Raw genomic sequence first — 19,762 nt, forward strand, 5'->3', positions numbered from 1 at the left:
AAATATAGAAATAGTTGGGGTGATCAGAGCCAGGCTGGCTATCATAATAGAAAGTTAGAGCCAGAGGAGAATTAGAAATCATTTGACTCAATCCCCACCCATTACAACAAAGCAAATGTAGGCAGAAAGAGGTGAAACTCACTCCCCCAAAACACATGCATAATTACGTTAGGGCTGATTTGCAACCAGCACTGAACTGTATCCCATTTGATGATCTGTCCCCCTCACTGACTTGGGCTAAAGTATCAGCTGTTGTGTTTTCTAGCTGGGCATGATGCTGGGCTCCAGCATAGATCTACCATGTGTGAAAATTTTGCCAGGGCATTAATTCAGAGGTTCGGACACCAAGGAGCTACAAGGCAGATCGCCTGAGGACAACTTCCTAGTGCAGGCCTGAGGCAGGAGGGGAACCTGAAGGCCCCTTAACCTCTCTACAGTAATGAGACTGAGAGATGGGAAGGCTTCGATAACAGGCACCTGCCCGAAGCTTGTGGCCATCTCAGCCTCTCGGCCTGACTGCTTAATGGGTTTGTGCTTTGCTTCTTTCTGCTTGTAGAAGGCTCCTTCACCCCGGGATATGCAGGGGTAATTGGCTTGGCTCTGGGGTGTTAGTCCTTCTTTTAATGGCTAGTCCAAAGATGCTGAGCGCGATTTGTACTCCCAAGTGGCATTGAGTTCTGGAGCCAGACTATGAGCATTTTCTAATACTGATTTGCAGCTGGGAGTAGACTCATGTATCTAATGGAGACAGTAATAGGACTTACCTTTAAAGGCTGTAATGGGAATGAAGGTAGATAATGTATAAAGATAAGATGCTTGGCAGGCCAGCACTGTGGTACAACAGGTTAAAGCCCAGGTTGGCAGTGCTGGCATCCCACATGGGCACCGGTTCAAGTCCTGGCTGCTCCACTTCCAATCCAGCTTCCTGCTAATGCACTTGGGAAAGCAGCAGAGGATGGCCCAAGTGCCTGGGCCCCTGCACCCATGTGGGAGACCTGGAGGAAGCTTCTGGCTTTCTGGAGGAAGTGATCTGGCTCCTGGCTTCAGATCGGCTCAGCTCTAGCCATTGCAGCCATTTGGGGATTGAACCAGCAGATGGAAGACCTCTCTCTCTCTCTCTACCTTTTCAAATAAATAAAATAAATCTTAAAAAAAAGGATGCTTGACACATATGAGGCACTTATATACAGCACATTATATATTCTATATGTAGATGTATCAACTATATATGTATGTGATATATATATATATGTATTATATACAGTGGATTTGGCTTTGATGTCCAAGAACCATAACACTGCTTGACTTGGACAAGTTTGTCTTTTTAGACTACAGTACTTGAAAACGATGGCTTTTGGCCAGTGCCATGGCTTACTTGGCTAATCCTCCACCTGCAGCGCCGGCACCCCGGGTTCTAGTCCCGGTTGGGGCACCAGGTACTAGTCCCAGTTGCTCCTCTTCCAGTCCAGCTCTATGCTGTGGCCTGGGAAGGTAGTGGAGCATGGCCCAAGTGCTTGGGGCCCTGCAACCGCATGGGAGACCAGGAGGAAGTACCTGGCTCCTGGCTTCGGATTGGCGCAGCACCGGCCATAGTGGCCATTAGGAGAGTGAACCAACGGAAGGAAGACCTTTCTCTGTCTCTCTCTCACTGTCTATAACTCTGTCTATCTCTCTTTCACACTGTCTAACTCTGCCTGGCCAAAAAAAAAAAAAAAAAAAAGATGGCTTTTTTCTTGCTTCGGCAGCACATACTAAAATTGGGATGAAACAGAGATTAGCACGGCCCTTACACAAGGATGATGTGCAAATTTGTTAAGGAATCCATTTTTAAATTGTTTGTAGTCCTTGTCTTTATTCCTGTGGGACAGCAGTCTCTACTTTTTATTTTGTTCAACACGATGTGATAGTTAGTGTGCACTGAGCCTATGATTATAAAGTAAATAAAGTTGTTATTGCAAAAATTAAAGGGGGAAAAAAGAAGGAAGGTGAATGGAGGGAGGGAGTGAAGGAAGGAAGGAAGAGGCTTATCTTCTTGGAACTGTATCTATGAAATACATGAAATCCTTCCTATTTAAATTAATAATTTTTAAATAAAAATGATGACTTTATATAAAAGCACTAAACAACAGAAGCAAGTTAAGAAAGACTTATTAGGAGTGGACTCTACTTTTCATAAAGAGACAAATATGTGGTTAATCTTACTTTTTTTTTTTTAAAGATTTATTTATTTATTTATTTGAAAGGCAGAGAGAGAGAAAAATGTCTTCCATCTGCTGGTTTACTCCCCAGATGACTATAACAGTTGGAGCTGTGCTGATCCAAAGTCAAGAGCCTGGAGCTTCATTCTGGGTCTCCCATGTGGGTGCAGGAGCCCAAGGACTTGGGTCATCTTCTACTGCTTTCCCAGACCCTAGCAGAGAGCTGGATCAGAAGAGGAGCAGCCGGGACTCAAACTGGCACCAGCTTTACCTGCTACACCACAGTGCCAGCCCCAGTCTTCCTTTTCTAAGCCAGGTCTTTTGTCTGCAAACTGAAAATCAAACTCCTCTGCTCTCCCACTTAATAATATTGAGAAGTCGGCCGGCGCCGCAGCTCAATAGGCTAATCCTCCGCCTGCGGCGCCGGCACACCGGGTTCTAGTCCTGGTTGGGGCACCAGATTCTGTCCCGGTTGCCCCTCTTCCAGGCCAGCTCTCTGCTGTGGCCAGGGAGTGCAGTGGAGGATGGCCCAAGTGCTTGGGCCTAGCACCCGCATGGGAGACCAGGAGAAGCACCTGGCTCCTGGCTTCGGATCAGTGCAGTGCGCCGGCTGCAGCGCGCTGGCTGCGGCGGCCATTGGAGGGTGAACCAACGGCAAAAGGAAGACCTTTCTCTCTGTCTCTCTCTCTCACTGTCCACTCTGCCTGTCAAAAAAAAAAAAAAAATTGAGAAGTCAGCAAGGAAATGATCGGATCCTACTGAGCCTCCCTTCCTTCAGCTTTAAGAAGCAGTGGATAACAATACCTACTATGTGGCTGGCTGTGAGAGCTCAGGTGTGAGAGAGTGAACTTGAAGAAGCAGAAAATTTTGTTGGAAATGAACTCTTAAAGAGTGGACATCTCAAGGAGATTGTGTCTTCCTCTCTTTCCAGTTTTCATCTTGCTGCTGCAAAAGGGCATGCGGAGTGCCTCAGGGTCATGGTTGCACACGGTGTGGATGTGACAGCCCAAGATACAACCGGTATGTTGTTTTTAATCTCTTAACGCAACAGGCCAGTGTGAGGGTAGGTATCAGTAGGTGAGCCGTATTCATTGTAGTAAAGTTCCAGTCTACAAATGAGCCAGAAGAAAATAGAACTCTACCCTCCCCACAGTGACAGGGTTCTGACGTTGTTCCGTCATTTGTGCCTTTGCAAGTGTTTCCGTCTTCTATGTGGTTAGTCAGCAGGAGCCTGCACACATGTTGCCTCCCATTTTTGATAATATTTTCTAAGACTATGTATACACCACACAGTGTTATCCAGTCCATGTTTTTATGAATCACAGTGTGAGGGGCTGAGTGGAGTGAGCTGTTGAGGAGCTTATTTCTTCAATGACCTGAAGACAGAAGCCACAAACTCCACCTGGAGCAGCTTCCCATGATCCTTACCCCGTACTATGCTTCAGTGCATCCAGCTCATTGGCAGACTGGGTGGCAGGAAGGGAGGGAGAGCGGTGGGGAAAAAGAATAAACAACACACACACACACGAATAAACACACACACACACACATACACATACACATACAAGAATAAACACACCCACATACACATATAAGAATAAACACACCAACACATACACACAAGAATAAACAACACACACATATACACAAACAAGAATAAACAACACACACAAGGATAAACACACACATATACACATACAAGAATAAACAACACACACACATACACATACAAGAATAAATACACATACAAGAATAAACACACACACACAAGAATAAACAACACACACATATACACACACAAGAATAAACACACACATATACACAAACAAGAATAAACAACACACACAAGGATAAACACACACATATACACATACAAGAATAAACACACACATATACACATACAAGAATAAACAACACACACACATACACATACAAGAATAAACAACACACACAAGAATAAACACACATACATACACATACAAGAATAAACACACAAACATATACACACACAAGAATAAACACACATATACACATACAAGAATAAACAACACAAACACACACACACACACCCCAGACTCTTCTCTCTGTGATCACACACACACACACACACACACACGAATGCTGACAAATGATAGGCCAGGGAGACGGGAAGGAAAGGTAGTGTATGCAGCATTGTATTTCATAAAGACTGTTCTCCAGGAGAGAGTCCCTGGGGATCCAACCTGGGGTGGTGCCCCTGTGGGCCACACAAAGGGCCAAAAGCAACTAAGAGCTTTTTATTTCTCTGTTGCACATGAAAATATTTGGATTCTAATAGGTTTTTGTTTTTTTATAGAAATAGAAAACCAGCCAAACTCCGTAGTTTTTCTCCAAGTGAGGCTTTCCATCAAGTCCCTCCCATCCAAAAATTGGTCTCTTCAGAGTAGTTATCTTGGACATCCAGGCAGTTATTGCAAGAATGCTGTTATAACAAAATATGGTTGGAAATTTACACTTTAAAATTGTTTTCAAGATCTCTAGCAATTTTTTTTCATATAAATAACCTCAGTGGTTGGGAATGTTTATCCTTTGAGAGTAAGTTTTTTTAGGACAAGCCGAGAACTACTTGAAGTCAGCTCAGGTAAATGATGTGTCAAACTGGTAAAAACCATTTTTGGTCAAACACAGGGAGTGATTGAAGTAACAGAATCATTTTCTTGAGCAGAGACAGGGAGTTTGGACAGGGAGTTCCAAAAATATTTTGAGAAATAGCAATACCAGTAGAAGAATGAATGGTTTCCTAAGTTACTACCTTAATGGAAATACTAAATTATGTTCCATTAGTGGAATTTATCTTTAGTCTCAGAACCTAGTTATTGTATTTATTTTTAAAGTTCATGCCGTTACTTTTATAAAAAGTTTTAAAAAGATTTTTCAATTTAATTTGAAAGAGTTTCAGGGAGAGAGATATTGATCTTCCATCTACTGCTTCACTCCCCAGTGCACTGGCCAAAATGGAGCCAGGTGCTTCCTCTGGCTCTCCCATGTGGGTGGCAGGGGCCCAAACATTTGGACCATCTTCTGCTGCTTTTCCCAAGCCATTAGCGGAGAGCTGGATTGGAATTGGAAAAGCCAGAATGTGAATAGGAGCCTTTATAGGATGCCGATGTCATAGGCAGCGGCTTTATCCGCTATGCCAGAATGCCAGCGTAATTGTCATTACTTTTAAAGTCATACCATATACACATAAGGCAATATAATTGGCCAACATATCCCCAATGAGATGTAGTTCTTATTAAATAGAGAGGATTTCCTCTCTAAGAAAGTCATAACTCAAAAGTATTAGTTTAGAATGACAAGACTGGTACTGTCATAGTTTTATTTCATTGCATTTGGTATTATGAAATAAATAACAGCAGTCTAATTATTTCCATCATAACCAAAACATCTTTCTCACCACTCATTGATTATAGGAAAAATGAGTTTCTTTAATATATGCTCATTGTAGAAAACTTGAGAAATACAGAAAACTACAAAGGAGACAATTTTTTAAAAAAAGATTTATTTATTTAAAGATTTATTTTTATTTGAAAGAGTTACAGAGAGAGGTACAGACAGAAAGAGGTCTTCCATCTGCTGGTTCACTCCCCAAATGGCCACAGTGACCAGAGCTGAGCTGATCCGAAACCAGGAGCCAGAAGCCTCTTCCAGGTCTCCCATGCAAGGGAAGGATCTCCTACTGCTTTCCCAGGCCATAGCAGAGAGCTGGATCAGAAGAGGAGCAGCGGGGACTCGAACTGGCACCCATATGGGATGCCGGTACTGTAGGCGATAGCTTTACCTGCTATGCCACAGTGCTTGTCCACCCAATTTTTTTTAAACTATTTTGCTAGACATGCTTCTAGATTTTCCCTAGCACGTTTTCACACAGGTTAGATCACATTCAATATTAAGTTCTATATCCTGCTTTTTAATTTAATATTCCATCAGTAGCTTTTCTCCCATTAGCAAGCTCTTAAGAAGCACAGGTTTCTGTGGCCACACAACGCCATGTGAGATAAGCTCCTCTTACCAACACAGTCCTTACTGGGATTCTGAGAGCCAGTGCGGTGCCAACTTCCCTGCACACTGCCTTGGCCCTGGTATCCAGGAAGCAGCCCTGGAGCCAGCACTGTGGACCCACCCTGGGTGCTTCTCAGGGCTGGTCAGTGGGAACTGATTTAAATTAGTAGAATCCACACAGCACTTGTGGCGCCGGGCTGTTGTCCAAGCATCCCATGGGTTGCAAGATGTGTCAGAGCCAAGTCACTTCCCTCTCATCTAACATTTCTCGCAGTGAGGCCAGCGATCGGCTCCTCAGTCTTTGTTGTTTTCTTCCGAGGACTGAGCAAGGCACCGACTTCCCATGATTTCTTAAAAGCATGATGAGAAGAGAACAAAAGAAGGAAAAGGCTGCCTGGAAAAAAGTGCATGGGAACGTATGTTGAGCTATCTAGAACAGCATTGCCCAATTAGCAAGATAAATTGTGATGGCTCTTCCTGCTTGTGCCTGTGTTTTCCTGTTAGCTGTATCTCTGGCCCTGTAACTCTGCTTTGCCAGAGATCATATTGGAATACAAGGGAAGGGCTAGGGCATTGGTCACTGCACCTTAGTGGTCATTGGCAATACAATGCATTTTTATGGTGGTTAGAGGATGATAGCTTTTAGAGTGTTGTCTTCTCAGTGAACCTGGGGTACAATCACAGCACAACACCTTCAGTGATACAGTGGTGGTGTGAAGATCTTAGCAGGGACAGGCATGCATGGGCATGAATGCTCTGTGTCTTTGGCTATGATAGAATCGCGAATCTTGCCACTTCCTTCTGTTTTATACCCTGGAATTTCATATCTTACGAGAAAAGTTTTGACAATCACCCAACCCACTGCTGTTATTTTACAAATCAGAAAATGAAAGCCCAAAGGCTCAAAGACCATTATGATTTGTGTTTTTATTTTGGAAAGATTTCCCCAACCCTGAATTATCTAGTTGCCAAGCGGCACCACAGGCACGCAGTGATCGCGTGGGAAAGTCAGCTTCTAAGTGCATGGGACCATCCATGGAATGGATCCCTATTGCTTGGGACCTGGGACCTTTTATTGCTTGTTTGTTCTTGCTCTTCATGGGTAGATAAACTAACTTAGAAAACACTTCTGGGAAAACAGTAAGATGACTTCTGGGCTTTTTTTTCCCCCAGACCTGCATTTAGCACTGGGGAATGGGAGGTAGAATTAACTAGAAAGATTATCAGAAGAGGCACTAGCTTCCAGGCTCCCTTTACTAACAAGCCTATGCATTTGACCCTGTGTGACAGAGTCCTAAAAGAAGAGTGCCTTAAACAGAACAGGACTTTCTGCAGCCCTGCTCCCACCACAGGAACTGAGCCTTCTCCTTGTTGCCTAACCGTCCAGGTATTTGTGTAGGCCCAGTTGCCTGTATGACTCCCCAGGAGTCTGCATCTCACAGCAGTATGGGTAGGGAAAGGGCAGCCAATCATTGTATACACATGCAAGGGACCTTCAAGAAGTTCTCGGGAAGTGCATATTATGAAAAACAAAGCGTGAATCTCCAAATTTTGCAACAAAACAGATTCGTCTCTTAATTCTGTTTTTGCATGAACTTTTTGAAGGGCCCTTCTATTTTTTTCTCAAATCTCATTGGACACAATGTGAATTTATAGAATGCTGGGAAATTCTGGACAGCCATTTGTTCATTAAAAATGGAAGGTTTGGGTGCAGGCCTAATGGTTAAGATGCCAGTTAAGACACCTGCGTCTTATATCAGAATACCTGGGTTCCAGACCTAACTCTGGCTCCTGACTCCAGCTTCCTGCTAATGCAGACTCTGGTAGGTAGCAGGAGTAACTCAAGTAAATGGATTCCTGCCACTCAGTTGGGAGACCTGGATTGAGTTCCCTAGCTCCCGGTTTTGGCTCGGGATCTGGCTCTTGAGGCTATCTGGATGGTGAACAAGCAGGTGAGAAATGTTACTTTCTTTCTCTCTCTCTCTCTCTCTCTCTCACACACACACACACACACACTCAACTCTTAATCAGCTCTGTCACTCTGCCTTTCAAATAAATAAACATTTGTAAAAAACATTGAGGTAATGAGGATTTCTAAGAATAATGCTTTTTGAATATATTTAAAATTGTAAATAAGTGAAGACATAAATTTACACTGTTCATGTTTGAAAATATTCTTTATTCAGAAACTTTTTTTTTTTTTTTAAATGTTTGAGTGTTTATTTGAGAAGCAGAGGGACAGATAGTGAGCTCTTATTCACTGGTTCACTCCCCCAATGACTGCAACAGCTGGGACTGGTCTGGGACCAGAGCTAGAGCTGGGAACTCAATCAAGGTTTTCTACATGGATGGCAGGAACCCAGTCACTTGAATCATCATTGCTGTCTCCAGGGTCTGCATTGGCAGGAAACTGGGGTCAGGAGCTACAATCGGGTGTTGAACTCAGGCACTCTCTTGTCGGAGGTGGTCGTTCTTAATTGCTAAACTCAATTAGCACTCCTGAAGCTCTGATTTTTAATAAAATAGTTTGGTCTATTTGAGTAACATTTATAGTTATTTATAAGTATTTCTGTTACTGGAAAATATGGTTTCTCAAATTTTGGCCCTTGGATATTTGTTAGCCATATTTTTGTAGCTGTTGACTTCACTGATATTAAAATTTTTCACATTGATTTTAAAAACATGCTGTCGTTCCCATCAATAATTCCCCCAGCATATTCGTCAGTTTTTCCTTATTCTCTCCAGAGATTCTACAAGTTAAAAGAAATGGTCACTGTTTGAGGCAGTTTAGGGCAAGATGTCCTATGGCTGGGGATGCTATGACTTCCTTACTTGGAGTCTTTTTCAATAATAGCATTCCTAGACCACCTGCAATGGTCCAAGACTCTTAGGTTACAAATTGCATCCGTCTTTCTTTTTTCAGACAAAGTTCTGCTGGAATGCACTTGAATTAAAGTTGTTCTTTTTATTTGCCTGTAGGAAAATTGCTTTCTGATCTTCCAGACAGATCACAGTGGTATGGGAGCCAGATGTATGCATTGTCTCATTATAGTGGGATTTTGTCACTAATAGAATATATTCTCTCCAGAAAACTTTACATTTGGAAAGAGGATTTAGTTTTAATGTGAGCAATGAGAGACATCTCACTTCAGTGTAATAGTGTCCAGGGAATGATTTGTCATTTGGATTTTGAAACTATTTTAAGTGAAAAAAGACTTTTGTGCTGCTGGTTAGGAAAATGCATCCCAGGGCCAAGGGAGAAAGGAATTTTTGCTCCTCCAGCAACCCTGCACTGACTTCCAAGTAAGACCAGAATTATTGAAGTGGAATGAGAGCCTGTTATTTATGTTATGATATGTTGTTGAAACTGCCCTACCTTGTTGTCTTTGGAGAACTGTGCCTTTTTCAAATGGGTGCTGTCCATGTAGAACAGCTTTTGTCTGTGGCACAGACAAAAGTTAATGCATTGCGTGCACAACATAAACAGTCTCCAGCTTACAATCAGGATGTGTTCCAAAAGTTCATTTGTAAGGCATTTGTTTAAAATTCAGAATGTACTTGTCCTTAGAAACAGTGGTATAAATGATGGTTGGGAAGGCCAAGTCAGCCCACCAAAGCCTATTTAATGCATAATGAAACTAAGCTCCTACTATTATGCTTTATACATCCTGGAAGGAGGAAGGGGAAGAGAAGATCTTTGTCTCCAGACTTTCCAGGTTCTCTTTGCCCTCATTTCTTAATCTTTCCATCTCAGTATCCCACTTCAGTAAAGCAATTCCCCCTTACACACACCTTAAGATCTCTCAGTACAGTTGATCTTATGGTAGAAGGAGCCTCGTCTTTTGACCTTGTACATGCTTTTATACAGCTCTGATGACTCTCTAGTCTTTAAATATGTTTCCTGCTCACATGGTTCTCTAATTAGTGAGTTCTGGTCGGTGTTACACAGTGAAGCCTTAATTCAGAAAAGACAAAGGTATTTTGGGACCAGGCTACCAAATAAAAGCCACTAGTTCTCCATTGTGGGTAGTTTTGCCCCTTGGGGACATTTTTGAACTTCATAACTGGACGTCTTAATGGACAGATACCAGAGATGCTGCTTAGCATTCTGTAATGCACAGGATATCTATCTGCGGCAATGACACAACTTAAAATACCAACAGTGTTAAGGTTGAGAAACCACGGTTTAAGCCTGTCCAGAGTGTTCATTGTTTATGGGTACTGCATGAGGCTCTCGTGGTCAAATAGCTGGGGAGTTTTGGCTTTATGCATTTGCCAGATGTGTTGGGTTGGCTGGGTGTCATAGCCAGCCACCTGCTTCAGACATTTGAAATGAGCATATTGTCCAATTCACATTGACAAGAATTTATTAAGAGCCTACTATACACAGTGGTGTTGTCGGCACTGGGGATACAGCAGGGAGTGAGACAAACAGAGGTGTCTGTGCTAACCAAGTTTATATTCTAGTGAGAAAAGAATCGTGAACTACATGAATGTGCATGTGTGTGCATTTGTATGTAGAGAGAGGTGGGAAGGGAGTGATAGAAGGGATTCGGTGCGATGATGAATAAGGAACTAAAGCATGGAGTGGGTATAAGAAGTATTGGAATTTTATTCACTTTTATTTTTAAAGATTATTTATTGACCGGCGTCACGGCTCACTAGGCTAATCCTCTGCCTTGCGGTGCCGGCACACCGGGTTCTAGTCCCGGTCGGGGCACCGGATTCTATCCCGGTTGCCCCTCTTCCAGGCCAGCTCTCTGCTGTGGCCCGGGAGTGCAGTGGAGGATGGCCCAAGTCCTTGGGCCCTGCACCCCATGGGAGACCAGGAGAAGCACCTGGCTCCTGCCTTCGGATCAGTGTGGTGCGCCGGCTGCAGCGCACCAGCCATGGCGGCCATTGGAGGGTGAACCAACGGCAAAGGAAGACCTTTCTCTCTGTCTCTCTCTCTCACTGTCCACTCTGTCTGTCAAAAAAAAGATTATTTATTTATTTGACAGAATGAGCTCCCATTCTCTGTTTCACTCCCCAGATGCCCACAAGCCGAGATCTGGGAGCTCAATCCAGTTCATCCATGTGGGTGGCAGGAACCCAGTTATCAGAGCCAAATCTGGGAGCTGGAAACTCAATCCATGTTGCTCACGTGGATCTGAATCAGCAGGAAGCTGAAGTCAGGAGCTAGAGCTGGGAATCAAGCCCAGGCTTGCTTGCTTGCTTTTAAAAAAAAAAAAAAAAAAATATTTATTTACTTGAAAGTCAGAGTTACACAGAGAGGCAGAGAGAGAGAGAGAGGAGTCTTCCAATTGGTCGCAACGGCCGGATCTGCACCGATCTGAAGCCAGGAGCCAGGAGCTTCTTCCGGGTCTCCCACGTGGGTGCAGAGTCCCAAGCACTTGGGCCGTCTTCTACTGCTTTCCCAGGCCATAGCAGAGAGCTGGATCGGAAGTGGAGCAGCTGGGCCTCGAACTGGCACTCATGTGGGATGTCGGTGCTTCAGGCCAGGACGTTAACCCACTGTGCCACAGCACCAGCCCCAAGCCCAGGCTTTCTGATCCGCAGTGTGGGTACTTAACTGTAGTCTAAATGCCCATTCCCAGGACTTGGAATTTTAAATGGGGAGATCAGAAAGGCTTATTCAGAAGGCAGCATTTCAGTGGCATACACAGGAGGTCCACGAACAAGCTGTGTGACTGTCTGTCACAGGGAATCCAGGCTAACTAGAATCCATCGCAAAGGCCCTGGATGGGTAAGGCTTCTGCTCCAAACCCCGAAATTCTGTCGGTCCGTTGGCAACTGAGGGGGCAGTTGGGTAGAGAATTCGGATTTCCTAAAGTTATCTGACCACAGAAGCAAAGTTCCGTGTTGGAATCGTGAAAAGAACTTCGAGAAATGTCCCTTTCATTGTATGTTGCTTACAACTCTTTGCTGCCTTCTACATGAGAACATTGAAATCTGAAAACTTCAGGCGATGTCCACTCAGAGCAGGGTCCACTTGGAGGCAAGGGAAACCAGAGGCCCAGTGTGCAGCTGCCTCCAGTGGCCTCCTGGGCCGCAGAGTCCTCTCCTGCTGTGACTGTTGTGGACCCAGGAAGCTTGGCACACTTGATGACAGTGGAAGGCAGAACTTCTCAGCTGCATGTCTGAGCCCACTGCAGGTTTCTAGCCCAGGGCTTCCTTGCACCCTGGGAGAGCCACAGGTGAGGCCTGGGCACCTTACCTGGTCGGCTGGGTACACTAAACTCACTCCACTTTGGTCGGGCTGAAGAATGGGAGGCCTTACTCTGCAGACGAACAGTTTGGACTTTGTGGGAGAACAGTTTATTTCCTCATAGTCGTCATTCAGTACATAGATAAGAAAGTGACTTAGAAAGTGTGATCTTTTTTTCCGCTAATTTCTGTTTATTTAATCCATGTAGGACGCAATGCTTTGCACCTCGCAGCCAAGAACAGCCACCATGAGTGCATCAAGAAGCTCCTTCAGGTAGAGTACCAACAACTTTACATCATAAATTGTCATTTGACTTATTTTTTATAATTTTTATGTATTTGAAGGACAGAGAGAGAGAGAGAGAGAGACAGAAACTGGGATCTTCTTTCTGCTGATCTATGCCCTAAATGTCAGTAGCCACACCTGGGCCAGGCAGAGGCCGGAGCCAGAAACTGAATCCACATCACCCACGTGGGTGGCAAGGACCCAAGTGCTGAGCCATTACCTGCTTCCTGTCTGGGTGCGGATGAGCAGGAAGCTGAAATAGGGAACAGAGCCCGGATTCAAACTCTGGCACTCTGATGTGGGGTACAGGTATCCCAACTGCTAGGCCAAATGCTGGCTCCTAAGTGTGTTATTTTTAAAACATTAAAAGTAACCCTATCTGTGAAAGAACAAATATCCCTCCCCCCCACACATACTCACACATACTCCTTTTTTTGTTATTCATTTGAAAGGCAGAGTTACAGAGAGACAGAGGCAAAGGGAAAGAAAGACCTTCCATCCTATGGTTCACTCCCCAAATGGCCACAGTGGCCAGAGCTGGGCCGATCCAAAGCCAGTATCCAGGAGCTTCTTCTGGGTCTTCCATGTGGGTGCATCTTCCACCACTTTCCCAAGTTCATTAGCAGGGAGCTGGGTCAGTGGTGAAGCAGCTAGAACTTGAACTGGTGCCTATATGGGATGCCAGCACCGCAGGCGGTAGCTTTACCCAAGACACCACAGTTATGCCCCCTCCCCCCTTTCAGTACCACCCCAGAAGCTGTCTTCTGAGAAGCTCTGCTGTTCTAGTGATCGCCGGGAGACGGCTTCCTTAGAAACTCCCCTGGCACACAAGAGCATCCGGATGCAAATTGGGAGACTCTTCCCAGGGTCGAGCCTTTTATTCATCTCCTGGCTTTCCTTTCTATTGAACGTGTACCCTCTAAATGGTCGGATTTTAAAAAGTCTCTTTCCAAACACTTCAAAATCTTACCATACAGGATCTCCAATATCAACAGCTCTTCTTGAGAAGAAAAATTTCAGCGAAATTTCCTTTTTGTAACTTGCTGATCTTTTAGTTCTTAGCTTTTGTTCATGTGCTCGGTTTTCTTCTTCTTCATGATTTTAAACCGAGTCCCTGGTTTGATAACCTTGCCAGGAAGTTTATAATGATCCCTTAAGATGACGACATCTGTAAATGTTTAAAGATGAATATTTAATGAGCTCCCATTAGCAGTCACTACAGTGATGTCCAGCTGTTGCCAGTCAAAATGCAAGCTGGCTGTTTTCAGGAACAACACAGAGCAATAAAAGGCATGCTTGGAGTACTGTCTGTGCCGTGGAGCTCTTGTCCCTCGGGTTCAGGAGCACTGTTGGGGACCCAGCATCTTGCTTTAATTTGGCTTTGAAATTCTAATGCAGAAGTGTGGTCACATTCTTCAACTCATCCTGCCCTGCTCATCACATAGCTTCTTGTCTTGCGTTACATGATGCATGCTAATGCCAATTCCCGGAATCCTTCACCTTAACAGGTCTTGGAAGCAAAATTCAAGGAAAAAAAAATCCATGTCTATGATGTTGCACTACGAGGCTTTTCCCTGAAGATCATTAAAATAGAACTTTTCTTCCCTGTCTCCTCCGGGACCAGGCTCTCTGGAGAAATGAAAGTCACTGATTTGCAAATTGCCCGAGTCTACCATGTTGGCCCTCCCTCAGTTTTGTTTCTTTACCAGTTTGTGTTTTAAATCTCCATGCCCATCCTGGCTGGGCTCCGCAGACTTCGCTTCTGGCTCTGATTTGAAAGACGGGTTAACCTGACAAGCTGGAAGCCCTCATGGGCAAGCACCAGATATTCTAGCCTGTACTGTAATTGTATATGTGGTTATGCAAATGGACTGGTTTTTCTCTGGAGCCTTTGAAGCCTTTAAACAACTCCTTGTGTTGTTCTAAAATTAGGCCAAAGCATGACAAGTCGAAACGTGATCTTCATTCTTCTTACCATGAAAGGGCATGTGGTTCATGCTAAGGTAGCCTGCTCTTAGCTCCTCAACCTCAAACGGTCTGACCACTGTTCCTCCTGGATTGTTGCTGGAGTCGTGGATGGGGACCTGCGAGGTCCTGGTGACAGCTTGCTTTCCTTGGGGCCCTGCATCTCCATAGACAGCGCTTCACCTTGGCCTTGGCCGCCCAAGCTTTCTGTGATGGAGCCTCCATCAATTCCCACTTCACCCTCACACCTTCTGCACTTACCTAATTCTCTGGGCTTTCTAAGCCTTGTTCTTTCTGTCTGCCTGCTGGAGATAGTTCCCCCTCTGCAGGGGTTATCATTTTCCAGTTCTACCTGCTCGAGGCAGTGGGCAATAGAGCCTTGTGAGACTTCAGACTCTCGTGAACTCTCTCCCTCCCACCGTGGTCCCTGCCATGCTTAGTTATACCAGGTGTTCTGGGGCACCACTCACTGTGCCAGTCCTTGCCTATCTGCTGATGACCAAAGCATCATGCCAGTGGAATCACAGTCAAGTCCATTGCAAATCTCACAGCACTAAGTAGGAAATGACCAAGGTACAGGAGAGAGGAGTGAGAGCTTCCTGGAGGAAGTTTTATTTAAGCTGAAACCCCTGATAAGCAAAGAGCCAAAGGGAAAGCATTCCAAGCAGGTGGAACAGCAAGTGCCAAGGGCCTGAGGTGGGAACCATGCTGGCCAGGAAGGAAAGAAAGCCGGTGCGTGGGCCTGGGGCAAGCACCCAAGGAGGAGCAATGGCAGCAGTACAGGGCCTTGTGTGCCATCGTAGGCAGAAGGTAGTTAATCCCAGGCGCTGTGTGGAACTGGGAAGGGCTTTTAAGTGCACAGCAACAGTCACAGTTTTAAAAGATCGGTCCAGTCCTATAGACAGTTGATTGAAAGGGAAAGGAGCAAAACCAGGGGAGGCCCACTGGGAGGCTCCCTTAATTGTCCAGGTGAGAAGCTGCTGGCTTAGGAGTTGGTAATGAGAAAGAGAAGGGAGTAGAGGAGTTTTGGAGGAAGAATTGACAGGACATGGTGATAGCTTAGTTGTGGGAGGAGGAAGGGAAGAAGGAATCGAAGATGAGTTGGTGGCTTCTGACTCATTGACGAGATGGACAGCGGCGCTGTGAACAGTTAAGAGTCAGAGAAGGAGCAAGCTGGGCGTGGGGAAGAGCCAGGTGCTGCGCGTGTTTGTGGGGGCCTCTGCGACACCAAAGCATCAGTGATGTGAGCAGCGGATTATCAAGCCTGGTGCTCAGAGGTAGCGTCTACTGTGACTGGATAAGAAGGCAGGCTCCAGCCCAGCCCGTCTGGCTTTAAATCCCGGTTCCATGATTTCCTGTGACTTGAGCAGTTTAACTTTTGTGCCTCAGTTTTTGTGCCTCATTTGAAAATCGGGGCAATAGTGGTATCTAACTAGGATTTATTGGGAGCTTTAAAGCCTTAACTGCTGGCTCATGATAGATCTTACCTGGCTTGTGGTGTTGAGAGCTACCCTATGGAGCCATTAGCTTCAGACTTACGGAAGGCCATGGATGAGTTTTCCAAGGAAGACAGCACTTAGGAGGAGGAGCAGCCAGAGCAGTGGGAGGAAAACTGGAGTAGGATGGGCCAGGCAAGGGCTGGGGGAGCTGGGAGGAAGAGTCAGTGGTAGAGAAGAAGGAGGGGCTGCCGCTGAGAGGTGGACAGGAGGAGGACAGAAACACTGATTGTCATTGGAAACCTGAGGTTGGCTACTGACCTTTACTCTGACCGTGTCTGTGGGGTCTGGAGAGCAAACACCCAACTGCAGTGGGCTCACGGGTGGGAGGGAGGTGAGCACCCTGGACTGTATGGTAACTCTTCAGAGAAAGCTTGTTTCCTGAAGAGGGACGGAGAGTTAGGGCAGGGAATGGGGGAAAGGCAGGTTCAGGATGACAGACCCTAGGGCAGGTTTCTGAGCTGGTGGGGAAGCTCAGGTGGCTGTGGGGTGGTAATGCAGGGGAGGAGTGGACGTTGAAGTGGCAAGAGCATGATGGGCTCCCTGTGTTGCTGTCATGTGGAGAGGAGTCTCCCTCCTCGTGATAGACTAGAGGGCCCTGGAGTAGAGCAAGGGGGGCCTATTTATGTGTACACCCTCCGAACATCGCATCCCACCTTGCAAGAAAAGGTGGAGCTAAAAGGAATTTGTGCAGGCTATGATATTATGCGTATCTCTTTATTTTTCTCTTATAGTCTAAATGCCCAGTTGAAAGTACTGACAGCTCTGGGAAAACAGCTTTACATTACACAGGTAACTTTTCATTCTCTTCTTTGTCTTCTTCTGCCATAACAAACACTAATGTTTCATTTCCCTTAACTGAATGTTCTTTAAAAAATTATTTTATTATATATTTGAAAAGCAGAGAGACAGCCCCCATCTGCCGGTTCACTCCCCAAATGCCTGCAACAGCCAGGGTTGGGCTAGGCTGAAGCCAGAAGCTGGGAACTCCATCAGGTTCTCCCAAGTGGGTGGCAGCGACCCCAGTATTTGAGCCATCACCTGCTGCCTCTGCAGAACTGTGCAAGCAGGAGGCTAGAATCAGGAGTGGAACTTGAACTTGAATGCAGCCACTCCAGCATGGGAATGGGAGTCCTAAGCAGTGTCTTAACTGTAAGGCCAAATTCCTGTCCCTAAGGTTTCTTCTGAAGCTAACAAATATGCATATGCACTGTGGATTTTTAGGTAATGTGTAATACAGATGTTGATTTGGGCATCATTATTTATATCAGCTTTGTTCATCAGTGTTTTGTCTTACTGTCTGTCACACAGCTTCCAGTGAAAAGTATTAACACTGACTTCTGGGGTGATTAGATACACACATTTCTTTTATTGATAGTTGTCAGAAAGCTAAGGCCTACAAAAAGCAAGCCCAGCGTTTGCCTACAGGCAGCTGGCGGTTGCTGGCTTAAGATCTGGGTAACTGAGACGAAGCACTAATTTAAAACACCATTTACAAAACCTACCGAGTGCCACTTCTCTTCAATGCAGTTAGAGTGGGCACATCTGGATCAGGCAGTGTTTGCTGCCTGTGGCTGCGAGAGATGCGTGCTGACTGGCTGTGCTGTTTGTTTTCTTCCCTCAGCGGCACAGGGCTGCCTCCCAGCTGTGCAGGTTCTCTGTGAGCACAAGAGTCCCATCAACCTCAAGGATTTAGTAAGTAGCAGGTGGACCCTGGTTTGCAGGGCATTGTGGGATATCTCTGAGAGCTTTGAAACTTTGGAGACCCAAGTATTTGGCAAAACTTGGTTGCTTTTTAATCTAAATCTTTTCTGCAAAATAGACTTATACATTACCTCTCATCAGTCCCTAAACCAGGATGCAAATGTTCTGTTCTGTATCATGCACTTCCTATACATGTATATTTGTTTCTAAGGATATATGTATAGTCTTCTATCAACCTAAATATGAATAAAATTTAATTTCTTGATTTTTTTTCAAAAAAATAAGTCTAAATAAAAATTCTGTTTACTTTCTGTTCCTCATACATCACTTTTGGATAACTTCTGTTTAGGATTTTCCAACTTTATTATTTTTTTTGTTTGTTTTTGTTTTAGGATTTTTGAATTTTGAAGACCACTTTTTACTTGTTTTACCTCATTGGGCTGTTTTGATAATAAATTTTTATGCCTGTTGCCTTTGGTTACATGGTTAAATTTTACACTGTGGTCTGAGAATTGGCATGCACGTACTTATACCTGGTGCAGATACATAGATTCTGTAAATAAATGCATACTCGCTAAGTCTCAGTACTTTGTAATCAGGAAGTATTGTGAGTTCACAGAGGTAATGTTTACAGATCTGTCTGAAATTCTACTGTAAGATGCAAGTTAATCCTTAACTAGCAGTTATAATTTTTTTATATTTTATTTTATTTAATGAACATAAATTTCCAAAGCACAGCTTATGGATTACAATAGCTTCCCCCCCCCCCCATAACTTCCTTCCCACCCACAACACTCCCCTCTCCCACTCCCTCTCCCCTTCCATTCACATCAAGATTAATTTTCAATTATCTTTATATACAGAAGATCAATTTAGCATATATTAAGTAAAGATTTCCACAGTTTACACCCACACAGAAACACAAAGTGTAAAATACTATTTGAGTACTAGTTATAGCATTAATTAAACACCTAAGAGTAATTGTGTATTAATTACAGAGTTCAACCAATAGTTTAAGTAGAACATAAAAAATACTAAAAGGGTAAAGTATTAAGTTTTTTTTTATTTTTTTTCTGTTTGTTATATAGTTATTTTTTTATTTAATAAATGTGAATTTACAAAGTGCAACTTGTGTATTGTGTGGCTTCCCCCCCAAGCAGTTGTAATTTTAAAATTTCCCAGTTTTTGTGGTGTATACACAATGGAATACTATATAGACATTAAAAACAAAGAAATCCTGTCACTTGGAGGAAAATGGGACTGGAGGACATAATATTAAGTAAAGTAAGCCAGGCCCAGCAAGACAGAATGCAAGCATTGCATTTGTATGTGGGAGCTAGGAACGCTGATCTCAGAAGGAGCAGAGTGGTGACTGCAGAGTCTGGGAGGAGGAGAGGGGAGGGTTGGATGAAGGTCCCCAGATACAGTTGCTGTGAAGTAGGCTCTGGTGTTTTACACAACAGGGTGACTGTAGTTCAAAACAGTTTTATAAGTAACTAGAAGAAGGAAATTTGTGACTCCTAGCACAAAGAAATGATAAATGTTTAAGGAGATGGAGCTTCCTTAATCCGAAACTTAAGCATTATGTACATGTATCTAATTATCACACTGTAGCCAATAAATATATTCAATTATTATTTGTTCATTAAAGATTTTGAAAGAATTGAAAAGTTTACATTGAAAACATTTAGAATCCCCATTTTTAGTAGTTAGATTATGTTGTAACTTGTCATTTCCCTCTTCCTGTTTGAATGTTTTTACCTTAGAAATTACTGTCCATTGACTTATGGGATATCTTTCGTGGGCTATGTTCCAGAACAAAGTGGAGTAACAGTTTCTCTGTCTGGTTGGTTTTATTTTCACCA

At 44.1% G+C, this 19,762-nt stretch overlaps 1 protein-coding gene and 1 pseudogene across 12 annotated transcripts in view; both read left to right on the forward strand.

Moving 5' to 3' along the window:
* RAI14 (retinoic acid induced 14) overlaps positions 1–19,762 on the forward strand; it is a 194,735-nt gene that overhangs the window by 151,443 nt on the left and 23,530 nt on the right. For 11 of the 12 annotated variants that reach the window (XM_051853525.2, XM_051853526.2, XM_070056633.1 and 8 more), the window contains 4 exons: positions 3,130–3,218; positions 12,656–12,720; positions 16,928–16,985; positions 17,818–17,888. In XM_051853525.2, coding sequence (XP_051709485.2) covers positions 3,130–3,218; positions 12,656–12,720; positions 16,928–16,985; positions 17,818–17,888 — 283 coding nt within the window. The remainder of the gene's footprint in view (positions 1–3,129; positions 3,219–12,655; positions 12,721–16,927; positions 16,986–17,817; positions 17,889–19,762) is intronic. The other variant, XM_070056635.1, reaches the window with a different exon arrangement.
* On the forward strand, positions 1,733–1,831 carry LOC127492921 (U6 spliceosomal RNA; annotated as a pseudogene).

This window comes from Oryctolagus cuniculus, chromosome 14, assembly GCF_964237555.1.
Source record: "Oryctolagus cuniculus chromosome 14, mOryCun1.1, whole genome shotgun sequence".
Lineage (NCBI taxonomy): Eukaryota > Metazoa > Chordata > Mammalia > Lagomorpha > Leporidae > Oryctolagus > Oryctolagus cuniculus.